Source organism: Bicyclus anynana, chromosome 14 (genome assembly GCF_947172395.1).
Source record: "Bicyclus anynana chromosome 14, ilBicAnyn1.1, whole genome shotgun sequence".
NCBI classification, from domain to species: domain Eukaryota; kingdom Metazoa; phylum Arthropoda; class Insecta; order Lepidoptera; family Nymphalidae; genus Bicyclus; species Bicyclus anynana.
This window is the reverse complement of record NC_069096.1, coordinates 2,469,997-2,489,622: the sequence shown is the minus strand read 5'-3', so window position 1 is coordinate 2,489,622 and position 19,626 is coordinate 2,469,997. Positions and strand designations below refer to the sequence as shown.

At 38.1% G+C, this 19,626-nt stretch overlaps 1 protein-coding gene across 1 annotated transcript in view; it reads left to right on the top strand.

Annotated features, from left to right (window-relative positions):
- LOC112057874 (uncharacterized) overlaps positions 1-19,626 on the top strand; it is a 90,423-nt gene that overhangs the window by 60,065 nt on the left and 10,732 nt on the right. The window contains exons 10-15 of the mRNA XM_052885297.1: positions 10,524-10,646; positions 12,081-12,170; positions 14,054-14,177; positions 15,454-15,542; positions 17,441-17,570; positions 19,095-19,186. Coding sequence (XP_052741257.1) covers positions 10,524-10,646; positions 12,081-12,170; positions 14,054-14,177; positions 15,454-15,542; positions 17,441-17,570; positions 19,095-19,186 — 648 coding nt within the window. The remainder of the gene's footprint in view (positions 1-10,523; positions 10,647-12,080; positions 12,171-14,053; positions 14,178-15,453; positions 15,543-17,440; positions 17,571-19,094; positions 19,187-19,626) is intronic.

Here is a 19,626-nt window from a genome sequence, read left to right as displayed (position 1 = left end):
TATGTGGTACTATTTACGGGACATCCTGTATATATAGAGAATACAAAAAATGCGGTTGTTATAGATTTGATGTTAATTATATTAGCTAGTTAGTGAATAGGCCGGCTGGTTGAAATGCATCTAATATCATTATACCTAACGTAAGTCGTAACCACATACCTAACCGCAAAGCAGTTAACACGATCAAGTGGTTGTAATACTCACGAAATCGACACGTAATGCTGTCTAATCTGGAATCTCGCGATTCTCGGAAATACCACCATGAATGTATCGCCAAGTTATAAATAAACCCATAGTATTGTGGCAGTAAACTTGACAACATCGGTCAAGGCCTTCAGTTATTTACCACGTAAGTTATAACAGCACAGGGAAAATATTTATTAAATAATATTATGTAAATGAATGTGTAATTATTTTCGATAAACTACTCTTAACTGTTGACCGGCGTCATCTTAGACTTAAAAAAGGGGTCTTAAAGATAATAACTTTAAATAGTTTAAAAAACTAAAAAACACGATTTCAGCACGGAATAAAAATTAGAAATATTGAATTTAAGTGACTATTTTCTTCTTATTCCTGACAGCGAACCCTTTCATTTGATAATCATATCATGGGGGTAAAATTTCACCCTAATCGAAGACCGGGAAGTGGGTCAAATTAAGATTCCATGAGGCCGCCATATTGGATTTGTAATGACGTTTCTTAGCTAGTCAAAGTCATATATTATCATCAGAACTCAGAGCGTGTGCAAAGTTTCATCCTAATGGAAGACCGGGAAGTGGGTCAAATTAAGATTTTCTTACATATATAGTTCCAAGTGAAGCTAGTATAAAGCGTGTAAAAATAAATAAATAACATATTTATACTGCATTACGCAACACATCACAGTTTTGGACGGCCTCAGTGGTGCAGTGGTATGTGCGGCGGATTTACAAGATAGAGGCCCTGGATTCGATCCCCTGATGGGCCGATTGAGGTTTTCTTAATTGGTTTAATCATAGATTGCAGATAAAAATTCAGATATAGATCAGTAATAAACTAACATTTGTTTGCCAAATTCATAAACTCACTTAATACAACTTTTAATAACCTCATTCATTATTTGGGAGGAGGGGAGTTCAACAAACCTTACTAACCAGATGTTTTTATTTACTATTGTATAATTAATATTTGTACAACTCAACAGCCACAATGGTCTACAAATTACGTAAGACATTATCTCGTTTCAACGCTCAGAAATTTTTATTACCTGGTAACCCAGTTAGTTACCAGAATCAAGAATTTTCGTTAACAAAAATACTTGAGCGTCTCATCAAGATGAAGCTACTTACGGAAACCTAACTTGATAGTAATCAATGGGGATGATGACTAGGTTTGAATATATTGATTTTTGTGATACATTCGGGTCAATACGGTCAAAGTTAACTAATTTATACGTAAAAAGCAAAGATTGTCTGGATATTTGCAAAATACTTTTACCATACTCTTAATTTATATACAATTAAAAAAACTGTCATCATCTATCATCCTGGGGTAGTAAAAAAGCTTGAAAAATACTCATCAGAAAAAAAAATTGTCCAAAAACCGAACTTCTTTAAAAGTTGGTTAAAAAGAATTGTCCACTGAATCACAGAATGGTGGGGAAAAATGGACATTTTATTCCATGTGGGGGTTTTACCAGTTTTTCTTTGATCTGTGTCATACATTTAAAATGTAAGGAAAACTACACGAAAACTTACATAGCCGACCCGATAGATGATCTTCGATCTGTAATTGACTTACAATACATGTTTTAATGAAGTTGAGTTTTTGATTTCAAAATATTGAGAAAGGTTTTTTTTTTGTAATAAGTACATTATAATTTAAACTTTCTAGTTGCTTATATAATTTACCTATGAGACGCCCAGAGATTACAACGTCCAGGGTTTGTTTCCTGGCTATGAAATAAAGCTGCGCCCAGCGGCGTTACCCGCGATAAAAAAATATAAATAAGTATGTAATTTTTCCGGAATAAAATGTAGCCTTTTTTAGTAGATTTTCAGAATTCATGTAGATTTTTCGAAATAATAGTAGCCTATGTGTTAATCAAGACGATAATCTATCGCAATTCCAAATTTCAGCTAATTTGGTTCAGTAGTCACGATGTGAAAGAGTAACAAACATTCACACTATCATAACCATCAGTTTTTCGCAAATCTCGCGAATTCTATGGATTTTGGATTTCGGAATAAATGTAGCCTATCTGTTAATCTAGGGTATAATCTATCTACGTTTTAAATTTAAACGAAATCGATTCAGTAGTTGCGGCGTTAAAGAGTAACAAACATCCAAACATATGATGAGCATGGTGTGTTTTTCAGTGTCTGGTGTATTAATGCATTACGTATGTACAAATTTGGTATGTTGTACCCATACCACTGGCTATACGCGTTTAAAAAAAAAATATTCGCATTATAGTCTAGTTTGTTGATGACACTTCCATGATATGCGGGCGAAGGGGGTAAAGACTGCGCTGATGTGAAATCGTGCGTACGGGAAGTGAGTTGCATCAGTTTTTCATTCATTCATCACTACACGCCCCCCGGCCCGCGCGGACCATCGTGAGTGTTATGAACGAAGTTGCCAAGCTATAGAGCAGCGCGGTGTGATTAAATTCCAAATGCCCGCTCCTCTAAGGAAGTCTGGCCTTTTTCGAATTTTCGAAGCAGATAATAATGAAACTTTTAAATAAATATTTTGTTTTTAAAAATGTACTTTTAAACATGAATGGTATTTTATCGACGCGTCCACTGATCCGCTGCGCATCAAACGGATTTTTTATTTTTCGGATAAAATCCGTTCGATGCGATCCGTGCAGTAAGGATCAGTGGACTCACTTGTATGATTTTCTATACAATTATGAATACTAAATATAAAACCCGTTTAATGCGTACTATGCGGATCTATGGAAGCCTACCAATTATGAATCAGTTTCCATCTTCTAGTGTCGGATAGTCTAATTGTAAGTTTTATCACTTTCTAACTTTGTTTTCTTTTATTTTCTACAAGTTAGCCCTTGACCACAATCTCACCTGATGATGCAATCTAAGATGGAAGCGGGCTAACTTGTTAGGAGTAGTATGAAATCCACACTCCTTTCGGTTTTTACGCGACATTGTACCGGTACACGGCCACGGCCGAAGCCTTCCACCAGCCAAAAATGACACATGACAAAGACAAAACTTGTGAATATACTATCAGACACTATTGTCAGAAGAAGGTAAAACACAGAACAGGACCTAAATATATTTGACTAGCTGACGCCGCGTGCTTCCCGTTCCCGTAAAAATACCGGGATAATATATAGCCTTTCTCGATAAATGGGCTATCTAACACTAAAAAACTTTTTCAAATCGGATCAGTAGTTGCTGAGATTACGGCGTTCAATCAAACAAACTCTTCAGCTGTATAATATTAGTATAGATTTTATTCACGGCCGAAGCCTTCTAAAAATGACAAAGACAAAACTTGTGAATAAACTATCAGACACTATTGTGTAAAACACAGAACAGAGGGCCTAGTGGCAGTTTGATACTGTTACCGTCACATTAAAACAATGAATTGAAACAGCGCCATCTAGTGGTGGTGGACAACTGTTTCAATTTCATATAAATTTGCGTAAACGTCAACGTGAAATATTGAAATATGAAAACAGTTCACAGTATGAAAATATTAAAAACTCCCACTAGGCACACAGGCTCTAAGTATACTGATTGACTATCTCGTAATAAATAATAACCATCACAACAATACAACAGAGCAATGAATCACAGAGCACGTGCCACGGCCAGCTCAGGTCAAGTGCGGTGATACGTAACTATGACGTGTGGGTTACGTAACAGCAGCCGACCTTGCTGACGTCAGTTACCATTCACTCATTATATCTGCGACATATACTCACGGTTATATCAAAAATATATACAAATTTCACGGTTATATCAAAAAGAAATATTGATAACCTTGAAATCGACGTAGTCGGCCAAAAAGTGGAGAGAGTGCGCAAATACAAATATTTGGGTACGTAATGAAACCTGGAGTATCGATCAGGAAGTTAAGATTCGCATTGAAATAGCTTGAAGTTTAACAAAAGAAAAGTTCTCTGCAATTGCAGTCTTAAGATCCCTTTGCGCATTTGACGCCTGCGTTGTTACATCTGGCCCATAGTTATATACGGATGTGGATGTGGACAGTAAAAGAGGACATCAGGAAACGTATACAAGTGTTCGAAATGTGGGCGTTTAGACGCATGCTGGCTATCTGTTGGACTCACAAAGTGACGAATGGCGAAGTTATGCGACGCGCCAATCAGAACCGTGAACTTTTGCAGACCGTCAAGACGAGAAAAGTCGCGTATCTAGGGCACGTGCGACGACACGAGAGATGCGAGCTTCTACATCATCAGTGATACGATACGATCGCGATACCAGCTTCTTCTATCTCATCTTGATGGAAAAGGTTGCTGGTAGAAGAGGCGTTGTGCGCAGGAAGAAGTCTTGGCTGAGAAACATCAGAGAGTGGACCGGGATCGAATTATTTCGCCTCGCGAAGGATAGAGACGAGTTCAAGGAACTGACTGCTAAACTTCGCTATTATGCTATGCACTGCTATGTGGCTTTATACGTAAACTTCGATAATTATTTAGTTATTGTTTTTCAAGAATATTAGCTGCATTATTTTTAAATATGACCGATATTTTCAGTTGTCAGCTGGGGTCAAGTGCGGTGATACGGTAACCGTGACGTTTGGATTGACTTGCTGACGTCAGTTCACTCATTATATCTGCGACATATGTAGACATCTCTGGGCTTTCTTCTAAATGTGAACTATATCGGATTCGACATTTTTTTAAAAACATTGGCCGCATTGCTTTTAAAAATTACATAAACGGTAAAAGTGACGTGTTGAGCTACGAAACATTTGCGGCCGGCCTGGCTGACATCAGTTTCATCATTCACTCAATACCTGAGACACATTATGTAGTAGTAGAACCAAAGTCACTGACATAGCTCAGATTCGCGAAGCTGAAGCTGAAGTGGCAATGGGCAGGGCAGAGTCCCGAAGTGCTTGAATGGTGATTCCGCACCGGAAAACACAGTGTTGGTTGACCCCCACTTGTGGACCGAGGACATCAAGCGGGTTTCAGGGAGCCGCTGGATGCTGGCGGCTCGAGACCGTTGTGTTTGGAACACTATGTCGAGCAGCGGACATGCATCGGCTGTTAATGATGATGATGATATTATGTAGCCGTCTATGAATTTTATGCTTTGTGAATTTGTTGACCTTACGTACTGATCAATGGTATTATTGGATACCTACCACAAAACATATTACGGGACAGCACAATGATCAATTATAGCTGTTAGTTGATGTCAACTGTGGTGAAACGGAGAGTAACAGTGACGTAGTGGTACGTAATAGAGACCGACCTTGATGACGTCATTTATCATTCACTCAGTAGCCGTCTCTGGTCTTCCTGCTGCGAATGACACTTCGCATTTAAAGCAGAACCCTATGACGGCTACGTATGTCGCAGGTATATTGAATGAATAATAACGGGTCGGGTTTTTATATTTTTAGGGTTCAGTGCCTCCAAACGGAATGCGTATACGATCACTTTGTTGTCTGTAAAGAACCTTTATTTTGGCATCGCGTCGAAGGTATTGAGTTGAAAAAACCATATACTGTTCCTTGAAGCTGTAAAAACGAACTTCTAAGTCAAAGTACACCGGATAAGCTGTATATGCCGCAAAACACGTATATTTCGACACTCTCAAGGGAATCAAAATAAGTATAATTATATAATAAGTATAATAATAAATTTCCGTTGACCTTGAACTATAAAATTGGGCAAGCACCAGGCAGTAATGTTTTTAATGTTATTTGTAAAATCGAAGTTAATAAAATGGCACCTACTTTGTTTTAAAATTTATTTTTGGGAAGGGAGTAAATTATTCAAAAAACGAAACTAAATACAATTTGTTTTTTTTCTCTCAATTTGAGACTTAATGCGTACTTGATTACCATCATTATCGGCACGCGGCGTCCACGTGTGGGGTCTGCATTAGTTTGAAATTAGTTTACGAGAAAAACCAACGTAATATCTCATGTTCGTTTGGTATTACCAGCTGAAGATTATCAATAGTTAATTAATTAAAATGTTTTCTCATCATAGAACATAATTAAAAAGTTCACAATGAAACAAAAAATTCTTTAAAACTCATGCATCGGTTTTTGAGGAATATGAGATTGCCCTACTGCCCTGATTCGCTTAGTTAATAATTTTATCCGACTCGACATGAATGCCTCGTACGAAAAGATTTGCATCTACATTTCTAATTCGTACAGCAAAAATTTGGAATGCCCTTCCGGCGTTTGTGTTTCCTGACAAATACAATTTGGACACCTTCAAAGCTAGAGTGAATAGGCATCTTCTAGGTAAGCGCGCTCCAACTTAGACCGCATTAATGCTTACCATCAGGCTTAATTGTAGTCAAGCGCTGGCCTATATTGCATAAAAAAAAAAAAAAAAAAAAAAAAAAAAAAAACGTACATCCTATCTTAGATATTATATGACTGTCTGTGACACCAAACAGAAAGGGTTTATAGCTCAGCATTAGCCGTTCATCGCTGGAAAGCAATGCCCAGCGCTGATTTTCAGATGAGACCCGGGTAACGTCACAGTCAGTTATAATTACAAACTAAACAACTAATCAAAATACTTTTAATACATTCAAATTAAAAATTTAGATAATAAAACACAAAATAAAAAACCAAAAACAAAAACCTTGATAAGAGCGTATAAGTAAATGATAATAACATAAAGATAAAGATAAATGCCAACATACAATAATTAATATGACATATCTATATATACATTATATATATAATTAAACCCACTGCCTTATGCGTGTGAGAAGGGAAACCAGCAGGGCCGTAACTACCGCCGTCTCTGCCGTATCGTAACGTACGGGGCCCCCGGTCTACAGGGGCCCCTCAGGTACGTGTAAAAAAAAATGGTAAAATTGAATCCACAATCTCACATAATTCCTTGCTTAAGCGTGCGCCCAAAAGTTGGAAACATCCTAGATACGAATAGGTCAAGTCATTGTCATATTTTAAGCAATCATTTTTGTTTCTTTTGTAAGAAATCTTTACCCTTCATTAGTTTTTCCCCCTAACTAATTTTGATACGAAGCCAGACAGAGAGGGCGCCGTAAGGCGTTACTTTACGAAGCACTAGCGGATACAGGGGGGGGGCTAGGGGGCTCAAGCCCCCCCCCCCCCCCCCAAAAGGATCTGAGTCCTACCGTGAAAAATCTAAAAATAAAATTACGATAGCTATATTAATTTGTAGCACGATTTACTTGTTACATTTTTAACTAAAGTATAATTCCTGCCGTCCGTAAGACAGATCACCTGTTTGCGGCTATATGTTCATCTCACTGGGTTTTGTAAAATACTGATCTAACAGATCCAAAAGTTAGCGCTTTTTGTTACAGAATTTTTTCTTCTTTTTGAATCTATTATTAAATTTAAAAAATATCTGATAGTTTTTCAGATATTTGCAGAAAACCAAACGGCCTTTTTAAGGTTTCATAGTCCACAAGGAACCCTTATAGTTTTGCTATGTCCATCTGTCTGTCTGCCCGTCCGTCTGTCCGCGGTTGAGTGCAAAGATTATTACTACTAGAAAGCTTTAATTTACCATGAGTATAATCAATAAACAAGTCGACAAAGTCATAAAATGAAATTTTGAAGAATATTTTTATAGGTTGCCCCTTACCTACATGTAAAGTGGGGATAATTTTTTTCACTTCTTTACATTATAGAGTGGGATAACGCTGGATATATCTTTAAAAATATTGTGGGTCTGGAAACACTATTTCCGATTCAGGGATCCTTTTGTAAAATATAAAGGTTTTACCGTGATAGCCCAGTGGATATGACCTCTGCCTCCGATTCCGGAGGGTGTGGGTTCGAATCCGGTCCGGGGCATGCACCTCCAACTTTTCAGTTGTGTGCATTTTAAGAAATTAAATATCACGTGTCTCAATCGGTGAAGGAAAACATCGTGAGGAAACCTGCATACCAGAGAATTATCTTAATTCTCTGCGTGTGTGAAATCTGCCAATCCGCATTGGGCCAGCGTAGTGGACTATTGGCCTAACCCCTCTCATTCTGAGAAGAGACTCGAGCTCAGCAGTGAGCCGAATATGGGTTGATGACGACGAAGTGATAATTTTTGTTAGAGTGAAGTGTTTTGACCGTGTATATATATTTCATTTGTGTATAACGCATAACTTCGTCGTTTATAGACCAAATCGGATAATTCTAATTTTTGTTGGAAAGGAGATATTCCGAGGAATGAACGATGGAAACCAGGATTTGATGATTAAATCCTGGAGAAATCGAGAGTAACAATTGAAAATCGAAGGGGCGGTCAATTCGTTTCCTTATTTTTTCATAAAGTATTTTAATGCACTACAACTTAATGAAAATCTGGAGTCGATGTGATGATAGAGCCGAATCAATGACAAGGGAACACGTCAACGGTTTACAGTAGTTTCCTTGTGTTTGGATTTGATTAATTTATATTGATAAGAATTTTACATCAAGATGGGTCGTGACTGTCATTAGGGGTTTGATGATGGAGACGAAAAACACTTAAGGGAACTCCTCAACGGTTTACAGCAGCAACCTTGTGATTGGGCTTGATTAATTTGTATTGATGAGAACTTTCTACCTAGATAGGTTGTGACTGTTATAAAGGGTCTGATGATGAAAGCAAAAGACAGTTAAGTTAAACTCCTCAACGGTGGCTTTGGCTGGTTCTTTTATCCAAGTAAATATAATACGCGAACAAAAAACGCGCAAAGTAAATATAAAACGCGAACAAAAACGCGCGGCCTTTGGCCGCGTTTTACCATACACAGGTCTTCGGCCGGGGGATCTGATATAGAGCCTCTGGCCGTGGCTTCGGCTGGTCATTTTACCCAAGTAAATATATACGTGAACAAAAACGCGCGCCCTTCGGCCGCGCTTTACTATACACCGGCCTTCGGCCGGGGATCTGACATAGAGTCTCTAGCCGTGGCTTCAGCTGGTCATTTTATCTAAGTAAATATAATGCGCGAAGAAAAAACGCGCGGCCTTTGGCCGCGCTTTACCCACCCAACGGCGCCAACCCAGTGACGTTTTAATTAAAGCTGTTCCCAAAAAAACCACGTGACTGTCTGGAAATGCTAAATCTTTATGACTATAACGGCTTAAGTAAATGCATCACTGTCTTGGCACCGCCTTAAAATTGATCAGAAGGTAGCATATACAATGTTATTTTTTGCTTTGTTTAGTGGATACATTTATGTGATTTTGAAATCGGTGTATAAATTTTTTGTATTTAAACTCGAGTCGTATTTTAGGGCTTAATGACTTTGTAGTCGTAGTTTAGACTTTTCTTTCTTCTGAGATTTTCTGGGTTAGGACTAGCCTTTTATTGGAACGATGTTCTTATATGCAGTTTACAATGAATTGGCAGAAACCGCTTTTTAATATTTTTTGTACCTATATGGGTGTGGTTACCGATTTGTCTGTGTTTTAGGCAAGTCATTATTTTAAAAAAAAGCCACTATTTTTAATTTTCTCATCAATTCACCGATTTCGTTCAAAATTGATTATTGCATTATATGAATGGCAAAACAGACCCTGAAGTAAAAATTAAAAAAGATCGTAATTTAAAATTTCTTATTCCTGAACCGATTTCATTCAAAATTGATATCTGAGCATTTCATAAATGGCAAAAACAGATTCTGAAGTGAAAATTTAAATTTAAAGTCCGCCATTTTGGGTTTAGAGTAACGTAGTTATTTATCGGGCTGTTCTCAGTAAGCATATAAAAATTAATCAGCATGCTATAGAAATCTACCATATCAAATTTAGAGATACGTCGCATTATTTTTTTGAGCTACACTAAGCAAGCCTTTTCATTTGATATTCATATTGTTGGCGTGTTGATACTCGTAAGTCGTATTGCCATTTTGTTTTAGAATGGCATCACACAGCTAACTATGCATTCTAATTTCAGAGCACTTTCGGCTTTTAACCTTTATGAAAATACGCGAGCCTTTACAAAAAGCTAGTCTAATATTAGGGCTCAAAATCCTGAAAACTCTTGAATTAGATCTAGGTTAAAGAGCTAATTCGTCTTTTAGCCTTTAGGTGGCCTAGAAACAAAGAGAATTTCAAAAAAAAAAAGCTCAAAGACTCGAGCATTTTAAAACATAAGCTATAAGTGCTAATTAAATCTACAGAACCCTACACGCGCGAAGCCCAACATGCACTTGGCCGTTTTTATATTTTTCCTAATAAAAACTACCCTCATCATGGTCAAGCCCCCCCCCAAACCAAAATCCTGGATCCGCCACTGTTATGAAGCATTTTATCCTCCCTTAAAAAGTTGTTACTTCAAAAATAACCTCTAATTTCAGGTATACGCGCGAAACCTGTCAGAAAAGGCCAGGGAGTTGGAGTACGAGAAAGAGTTGAGCGACTCCCTCCTCTACCAGATGTTGCCTGCCACCGTCGCTAAGCAGTTGAAGCAGACTCAACAGGTATGTACCTATAGGTACATTTTAAGGAATATTTCTTTTAATATACGTTTCTTTAATAACTATCGTGTTAATAGCGGGTAGGTACGACAATGGATCAGCGGGCGGGGATCGAATCCACAACCTCTCGGCTTGAGTCCAGTCAGTCTCTTTACTGTGAAGCTATTGAGGCTTAAAGCGGAATGCCCACTGTCAATGTACGATGTCGTACAAACCGAAATGGGTGTGGATTTTCATCCTAGACCTAACAAGTTAGCCCGTTTCCATATTAGATTGCGTCATCACTTACCATTAGGCGAGATTGTAGTCAAGGGTAACTTGTAAAGAATAAAAAGACAGAGATTGTTATTAGTAACATTCTTGATGGGAAATGTTACACCCGATATGCTTTCATGATTTTTTTTTCTCTCTTTCTCTCTTTATTTGGTCTACCAACAGACATACAAATAATACAATTATTAAACATAAATGCAAGGAGCAGAAAGATAAAATGCAAATCTATTTATAGGTAAACACCGCATGCAACTGTCTAAAACTAAAGTTTAAAATTTATTTACAATATTAATATTTTAAATCATGACTGGTGCGGAAATATACAATTTACGATAATCATTTCTATACTTTAAACAACTATACTAAACTTTTATGATACTTAATCTAAAATAAAATATGTTATAATTGTGTTTTGCCCTTTAAATCCGCTACTAATGTCAACCCGTCTTCATCAATACCGTTAATGGCAGACGTACACATTGGACGTAGCATCAAACGTATTTTTAATTTTACGACAGATAAAATCCATTCGATTCGATCCGTACGATGCGAATCAGTGGGACGCACTTGTATGACTTTCTATACAAATAATACTAAAATCCGTTTGATGCGATCAGTCCGATACGTACGGTGCGGATTGGTGGACCATAATCGGCATTTGTCCTGACATTGCGTCAAGTATGTGAACATTAAGAGTGTGCAAATGTAATTTGGTGGTTACAAATGGTTCTGGATCTAAGATTCTGGAAAAGTTAGGAGCCTGATATTTGGGTAAATGTTGTCAAAGTGTTAGCTTCGTTATGACTATACAAAATACACATTTTGTAAAACTTTTCTTGATAGTTTATATTTTTGAAAAATACATGTTTTGCTCACATTTTGCTTTCAATCTCAGGAAAAGCAAACTTATTTTATAAAATTTTTGTTTTGTATAGAAAATTAGGTATATATCTTGAACATGGCCATTTTGTTTTTCGTGATGTTTTTTAATTTACTTGCAATTAGGTCAAAATGGTTTTGGCGCTCACGTCATCGCTCAATCAATCGCTCCGTGCTTTTCACTCACGTGAAAGTCATAATTCGGCGTCTCGTATGCGCTTCGAATTTTATCCATACCGTACCGACGCGCTGCACGCTCTTAAGTCATACATTAACAATTTGTAGGTACCGGCGGAGTTTTTCTCGTCTGTGACTGTGTACTTCAGTGACATCGTGGGGTTCACAGCCATTGCCGCCGTGTCAACGCCTTACCAGGTAAAACCGATGTGTTACCTACTTGTTGTGAAATTTTGCGAAATTCTCTGATGATGCACTGTCTGTGGTTTTATTACTTCTATCACATCTACCTACATCACTACATAAAATCATACGACACATAATTTCTGTAATGACGAAGAAAGTTATTTTCATTAAGAATATTACATTGATAGTTGTTTTAAGAAACCCTAATAGTTCCGCCATGTCCGTCCGTCTCTCCGTCCGCGGTTTAGCGCATGGACTATTACTACTAGACAGCTGTACTTTAGCATTTGCATGTACATTAAAAATCTGCACAAAGTCGTAAAATAAAATTTTGATAAATTTTTTTTTGGGGTACTTACCTCCGCTAGGATCATATGAAGTGGGGATGATGGTTTTTTTTATGTCAGGAATCTCAGAAACTACTAATGCGATTTAAAAATTTCTTTCAGTGTTAGATAGCCCATTTATCGAGGAAGTCTATAGGCTATAAAAAAATCCCCATATTCCTACAGAAACGAGAACCACGTGGGTGAAACCACGCGGTGTCAGCTAGTCTCCTACAACTCAAAAAACAGTACCTCCTTATAATATTAGTTCAGATTTTACATACCCAAGTATGCCGTTTATGGTCATATGATACCGCTTCATTAAAATTCCCTGTGAGTAATTATACCGGTGTCATCCTTCTACGACATTCAATTTCCTATTTAATATTTTTTCCATACCGCAACACTACGTGAATGTATTGTTACATACTTGGTATGTCGATCACCTCAAATGGAAATGTGTCTGAAACCATAGAATACCTATACTTTTTTTAACGTCCATTCTAGTGTAGTTGGTAATGGTACGTATGAAGGTTCCAGGATCTTTTTTTTAACGTCCATTCTAGTGTAGTTGGTAATGGTACGTATGAAGGTTCCAGGATCTTTTTTTGACTGGCTAAGGCTTTTTTCGCCGTCGTCGTTATCAACCCATATACGCCTCACTGCTGAGCTCGAGTCTCCTCTCAGAATGAGAGAGGGGTTTGGCCAATAGTCCACCACGCTGGCCCAATGCGGATTGGCAGACTTCACACACGCAGAGAATTAACAAATTCTCTCGTGTGCAGGTTTCCTCACGATGTTTTCCTTCACCGGTTCGAAACACGTGATATTTAATTTCTTAAAATACACACAACTGAAAAGTTGGAGGTGCATGCCCCGGACCGGATTCGAACCCACACCCTCTGGAATCGGAGGCAGAGGTCATATCCACTGGGCTATCACGGATCACGGATCTAAAGTGTAATAATTTAAGTGATAATTTAACTGCCTCATTCGTCCCGTGGTTAGGCGGTTTAGCTACAGACAATGTGGTCCAAAGTTCAAAATAAAAAGGTTATGTGGTCCAAAGTCCAAAAAAAAACGTTATTGAGATTTTTTTTCAAGAAAAATGTACCCTACAGTTGATAAAGTTGACGGTGTTGGTACAGCCCGTGCCTCGAGAGCACGTAAAGCCGTCGGTCCTGCGCCTGATCTCTCTCCGCTCGTGTCGGTCTGCCGTCCCATCGGACTTTGAGAGTGAGGGAATAGAGAGTGCACCTGTGCTTGCGCACACTTGTGCACTATAATATATCCTGCGTACATGGTTAATCTCACCATGAGATTGGCCGCCGTACCCAAAAAAGAAAAACAATTCGGTCGCGAGCATAAGTGAAAGAGGCAATGGGCATTGCGCACAGTTCGATGGACCACCCCCCCCAACTTAGTGGACCGCGGAGGGTTGAAAGGAGCCGCTGGATGCTGGCTGCTTGAGACTGTTGGGTTTGGAAGTCCATGCAAGAGACCCATGTCCAGCAAAGGACGTCCATCGGCTGTTAATGATGATGATCATGATGATGATAATGATTACAGGTGATAAGCTTCCTGAACTCTGTGTACAAGCTTTTCGACGAGAGAATCGAATGCTACGACGTGTACAAGATCGAGACTATCGGGGACTCCTACATGGTCGCCTCTGGACTTCCCGTCAGAAATGGTATTTCATTTGTTCTCACACTTGAATTTAGCTTATAACTATTTCATTTATTGATTAATAGATACACGTAGAAAATATCTTACAGTCATTCTAACGTACTGTCAATATTATAGAATGCCACAGCAGGACACAAAATTAACTTTTGATCTAGTAAATTAAGATGTGTACCATTGCATAATAAACAATCATCTTAAGGTGCTGATAGACTAATTAACCATTCACTTGTCATGAGTATTCGTGCGAATGTTACATCACAGAAAATAATACCAAAACATTATAGCGAGCAATATATCGAGCGTTTTGGCGAGCATTTAAGCGAGCAGATTTGCGGGGAATTGAAACATCGAAGAGCGTTCGCTACAATTCTTAAGATATTCGTAGATATATTTGGCTCTTGGCTTGGCTCGGCTCGTTGGCATTCTAGCGAGCAGATTTGCGTGAAATGGAAACATCGAAGAGCGTTCGCTTGAATTCTTAAGATATTCGTAGCAATATTTGGGTCTACGCTTGGCTCGGCTCGTTGTTCAGTTCGACTAATATAAAAACGGCGAATGCTCGATGTTCTGTTACAAGTGAATGCTCAAGTCTATCAGCGCCTTTACAGGTTGAGTACGTACTTTTATTCCCCTGCAAGTTAGTTCTTGACTACAATTTTGTCATTTATCGCCGGATGGTATTAAATAGCCTATAATGACAAATAGAAAACAATTTCCTGTTAAAAAGTAAAACTTCGCAGGATATGCGAGAAAACTACAAATGAAGCACGTTGTAGGAGATAAAAAAGCTTTTTCGAATGGCCCAGGCTCCTTATAGGACCAGACGCTGCTTTACAACTGGTTGATGAGCTTAGAGTGATAATTAAGTTCATTAACGAACACTATCAGATGTTTATGTTCTGTCCACCAAGTTCCTAAGTGCAGGCTGAGGATTTGACCTGCAAATTTCTAAAAAGAAAGAAAAACTCAGTGTCTCATTGCTCATCCCAGGATTCAAATTCGTGTTCCAAAACCACAAAGGCTATTAAGGACCAATGAGGCAGTTGTTTGTTCGTTTGTAATGTTTTTGCAGTATTGTTTCAAATTGTGATGTTTTTGCAATGGTGGTGGTTCAATCCTCACCCCGTTGGTCTATTGTCGTACCCACCTAGCACAGCCTTTCCTGACTAGTTGAAGGGAATGGGTATATTGGTCATATTATAAAAAATATGGCAAATATTCTTTTAAAAAAAAATAATTAAAAAAAACATGAAAAAAAATTACTAACCATGATACCACAGGCAACAAACATGCCACGGAAATTGCCAGTATGGCGCTGGAGCTGCTGGAGGCGACGGCCATGTGTCGCTTGCCGCACCGCCCCGATCAGGTACTTAGGTAATATTGCGCTCTGTGTCTACGCTTTTACTGCACTGTCACTAGGCACTATCATCAACAATACAATCATCATCATCATGATTATCATAGGCTACTCGACTGCTGTACAAAACTAAGAAGATTTTTCGCATAGGTATAGGGAGTTTAGATGCCTAGATACTCTAATCACATTTTTATTTGTGAAAATAATCTCGTAATTGTAATATTTTTATAAAACAAAATTGTATTTTTATCAAGTCACCGCAAATGCCAATCATAAACTGTAACGTCATTCGCTGCAAGGCATGGATTTGTGATTGGCGGTTGCGGTGACGTGATATATCACATCACAACAAACGCCAACCACGCTGTTATCTCTATGAATGACGTCACTTGCTAATGTGTTTCGGCGGCAAAAATTTTGCGTAGATATTTTTTCATTTATATTATTTTTTTACTGGTTATTATTGACGGGACAAAAGAAAATATAGCTTGTAATACTTTCATAATTCAATTTAAACACTGTTTACAAAAAAGGCAAGTAGCCTATTACCAGCATCATGATTATCGTCAACATTATCAGTATCCTTAAACCAGCAGCAGCGTATGTTTACAACACCATCATTGCTATCTGTGTCTATGCTGTGACTGCACTATCACATCATCATCATGATCAATATCATCATGATTATCACCATCATCAATATCATCATCGTCAGACTATTTAAGAGCTACTGAAGAAGACGGAAATGTATCGCTTGGATGGTGTACCGCCTTGTTCTGTTTGGTCCAGTTCTATATTAGATAAGACTACCTTTGTTTTCTTTTACTTTATAGCATATCTCCTTTATTATTAAATTATATAATAGGATTAATAACTGACTTTCAAAAAGGAAGAGATTCTATGTTCGGCTGCATGTATGTTTTTCGTTTTAGTTGACAATATAATAAAGTGATCCTGTACCCGTCAATCTAGATATCTTCTATCAGTGTGCCTAGTGGGAGTTTTCAATATTTTCATACTGTTACTATCACGTTGAAGTAAACTCAAATTTATATGGAATTGAAACAATTGTGCAGTAGTGCCACTAAATGGCGCTGTTTCAATTGCTTAGAAATTCGCGTTTACGTTAACGCGACAGTAACAGTATCAAACTGCCACTAGGCCTTCAGTAAATAAATAGTCAAATGCTGCACGATTAAGGTCGAACTCGAATCTGATGGGTTGGTTTCGATTCCTGGTCGTTGAATTTGCAAATGCATTCCTAACATAAGTATTACGTCTATTTGAAAGAAATACTGTTCACGTTTTTAATATTAAATAATATAATATAAATTTTCTTAGAATTTTCTTTTCGTCGCCAGCAATCGTCGTTTCATAAAAGCTTGGATTCATGACAACCCTTCGCTAGAGACTCTTAAAGTGTCATCTTAAATAGTGTTTTTCGAAGTGTTGCCGCGAAGCTAAGTGACAGGCAGTAAAAATATACATTTTATACTTAGATGCTAGGGAGGTAGAAGGTTTAAAAAATCCAGCCTTGAACACTTCTACGTCCCAAAGTAACCACGGTCCATACTCCATAATTGGCTACTGTAGTGTTTGTGTATATATACACCGGTAGTGGGACAAAGCAGGCAGTCTGTCTCTGGCATCGAGAGGAGGCGGACGTGCGCTTCTGGCCAGTGTAGTGGTGAGACGGTGACTAACTGCTATTACAGTAAGGACAAGGGACCTAACAGCTACCATACTAGCATACTAGTAGATAAAAGCATAAGCTGACAACCTGTCAACTTCTGTAAGATGACAAATGTCTGACTTTCACTGGTTCTATAACTTAGCTGCAGAATGAAATATTCAATGAAGCGCCACAAAGAAAAATTCATAAATATCATAACGTGTTGTCTGTCCAGGCTCTGTGTATGAGGAGCGGAATACACACCGGGCCGTGCGTGGCCGGCATCGTAGGCACCAAGATGCCTCGCTACTGTCTCTTCGGAGACACCATCAACACTGCTAGCAGGATGGAGAGCACCGGGGAACGTAAGATACGAGTACTAGCGGACGCCCGCGACTTTGTTATTGTAAATTTTTTTACAAATTCCGCGGAAACCATGAAATTTTCAGGGATAGAAAGTAGCCTATATGTTGCTTAATAACCTCTTCAACCTTCCAATGAAAGTTCAGTTAAAATTGGTTCAGATGTTCCAAAGATTAGTCTAGACAAACAGACTGACTGAAAATAATTGTTACTATAGAAGATCACTACCAGCTCCTAATATTAATCCTCGAATATGATCTCTGCCTCCGATTCCGGAGGGTGTCGGTTCGAATCCGGTCCGGAGTATGCATTTTCAGTTAAATATGTGCATTTTAGTAAATTAAATATCAAGTGTCTCAAACGGTGTAGGAACAACATCGTAAGGAAACCTGCATACCAGAGAATTTTCTTAATTCTCTGCGTGTGTGAAGTCTGCCAATCCGCATTGGGCCAGCGTGGTGGACTATTGGCCTAACCCCTCTCATTCTGAGAGGAGACTTGAGCTCAGCAGTGAGCCAAATATGGTTTAATAATGATGATAATGAGCGGGACAGTCGGCTTAATGTGCTCACCACCAACTTCCCAAAATTTCTTGGAAAAAAACTCAACTCGGTAAATATCTCGAATAGCACGACCGAGGACTCGACGAGGCAGCAGGAAGGTAGGTAGGGACTTATACAGGGTGCTGCAGAGTATTTCCCATAACTTCATGGTGTTGACGAGTCCACTTAAAGGAGTCGAACTGCATAACTAATATTTTTTTTTACTACAAAATAAAAGCTTTTTATGCTTTCATACAAAATAATTCGAATAATTCCGACTATCCATGTAACACACGCCTTTATCTATCCTTGCATTTTAAAATTTTAGCTACTCGTACGTCATAGTTATAATTATAATGCGTTTTAGGGAAACATTTTTATGATATATTTACAAAATAAATATTATTTACTCTGAAAATATTGATTTTTAACCGACTTCCAAAAAGGAGGAGGTTCTACGTTCGGCTGTATGTATGTTTTTTTTTTTATGTAAGTCCAGATATATTTCTGAACACATCTTCTTTGAACATTTTTAATTAATTTTCAGTAAAGAAAAACCCCAAAATTATGGGAAATAATATTGGATAGAAGCAGGCGTTACTTTGCGGAAGTTCATCATGATTATATAATGATTTATTTATTTTGCTATCATCCGCGAAAATTCGGCGAACCCATGCGACAACGTCACCCAGGTCCGACAAAATACTCTCTACGTACGTTTCACCCCGAAACCGGAGCATCCTCAGGAGATGTTGACTCTACAACGTGCAATTGCAAAGTTTTGCAATTGCACGTTGTAGAGTCAACATCTCCTGAGGATGCTCCGGTGCTTAGAGAGTATTTTGTCGGACCTGGGTGACGTTGTCGCATGGGTTCGCCGAATTTTCGCGGATGATAGCAAAATAAATAAATCATTATATAATTATGGGAAATAACTCCCCAGCACTCTGTATATCTGTCTTAAATATATAAATTTAATTCCAGCGATGAAGATACAAATATCTGGAGACGTAAAGCGTGCTCTGGACAAGACCGGACGCTTCGTCACTACGCCACGAGGGGTCGTCGATGTGAAGGTAATATACTCTTCTAACCATTGATTATTTTATACTATAGATGTGTTACGTGCCTACAAAATCACCGCAAAAAGTGAAGCAAATTTAGCGACTCCAATGCACACATGCACAATTTTGTATTTACTTGCATTACATATTTACGTATATATATAGTTTTTACACTTCCTAAACACACAACTCGACATTTTAGACAATATTTAGGTACTATGTGTTTAAATAACTTTTGTTGTTTATTAAGCGACTAAATGAAATTAAGACAATTATCCACATTGGTCCGCCTCAGTTTTGATGCACTAGTGCCCTATCTCTAGTATAAATATCATTACTTCTAACCCCCCACCAAAATACCTATATAGCCATACTCGATGTGGTATCTTTATCAACAAACAACTTAAAAATTAAGGTAGAAACACAAATGTTTTGTCATTTCATACCTACTT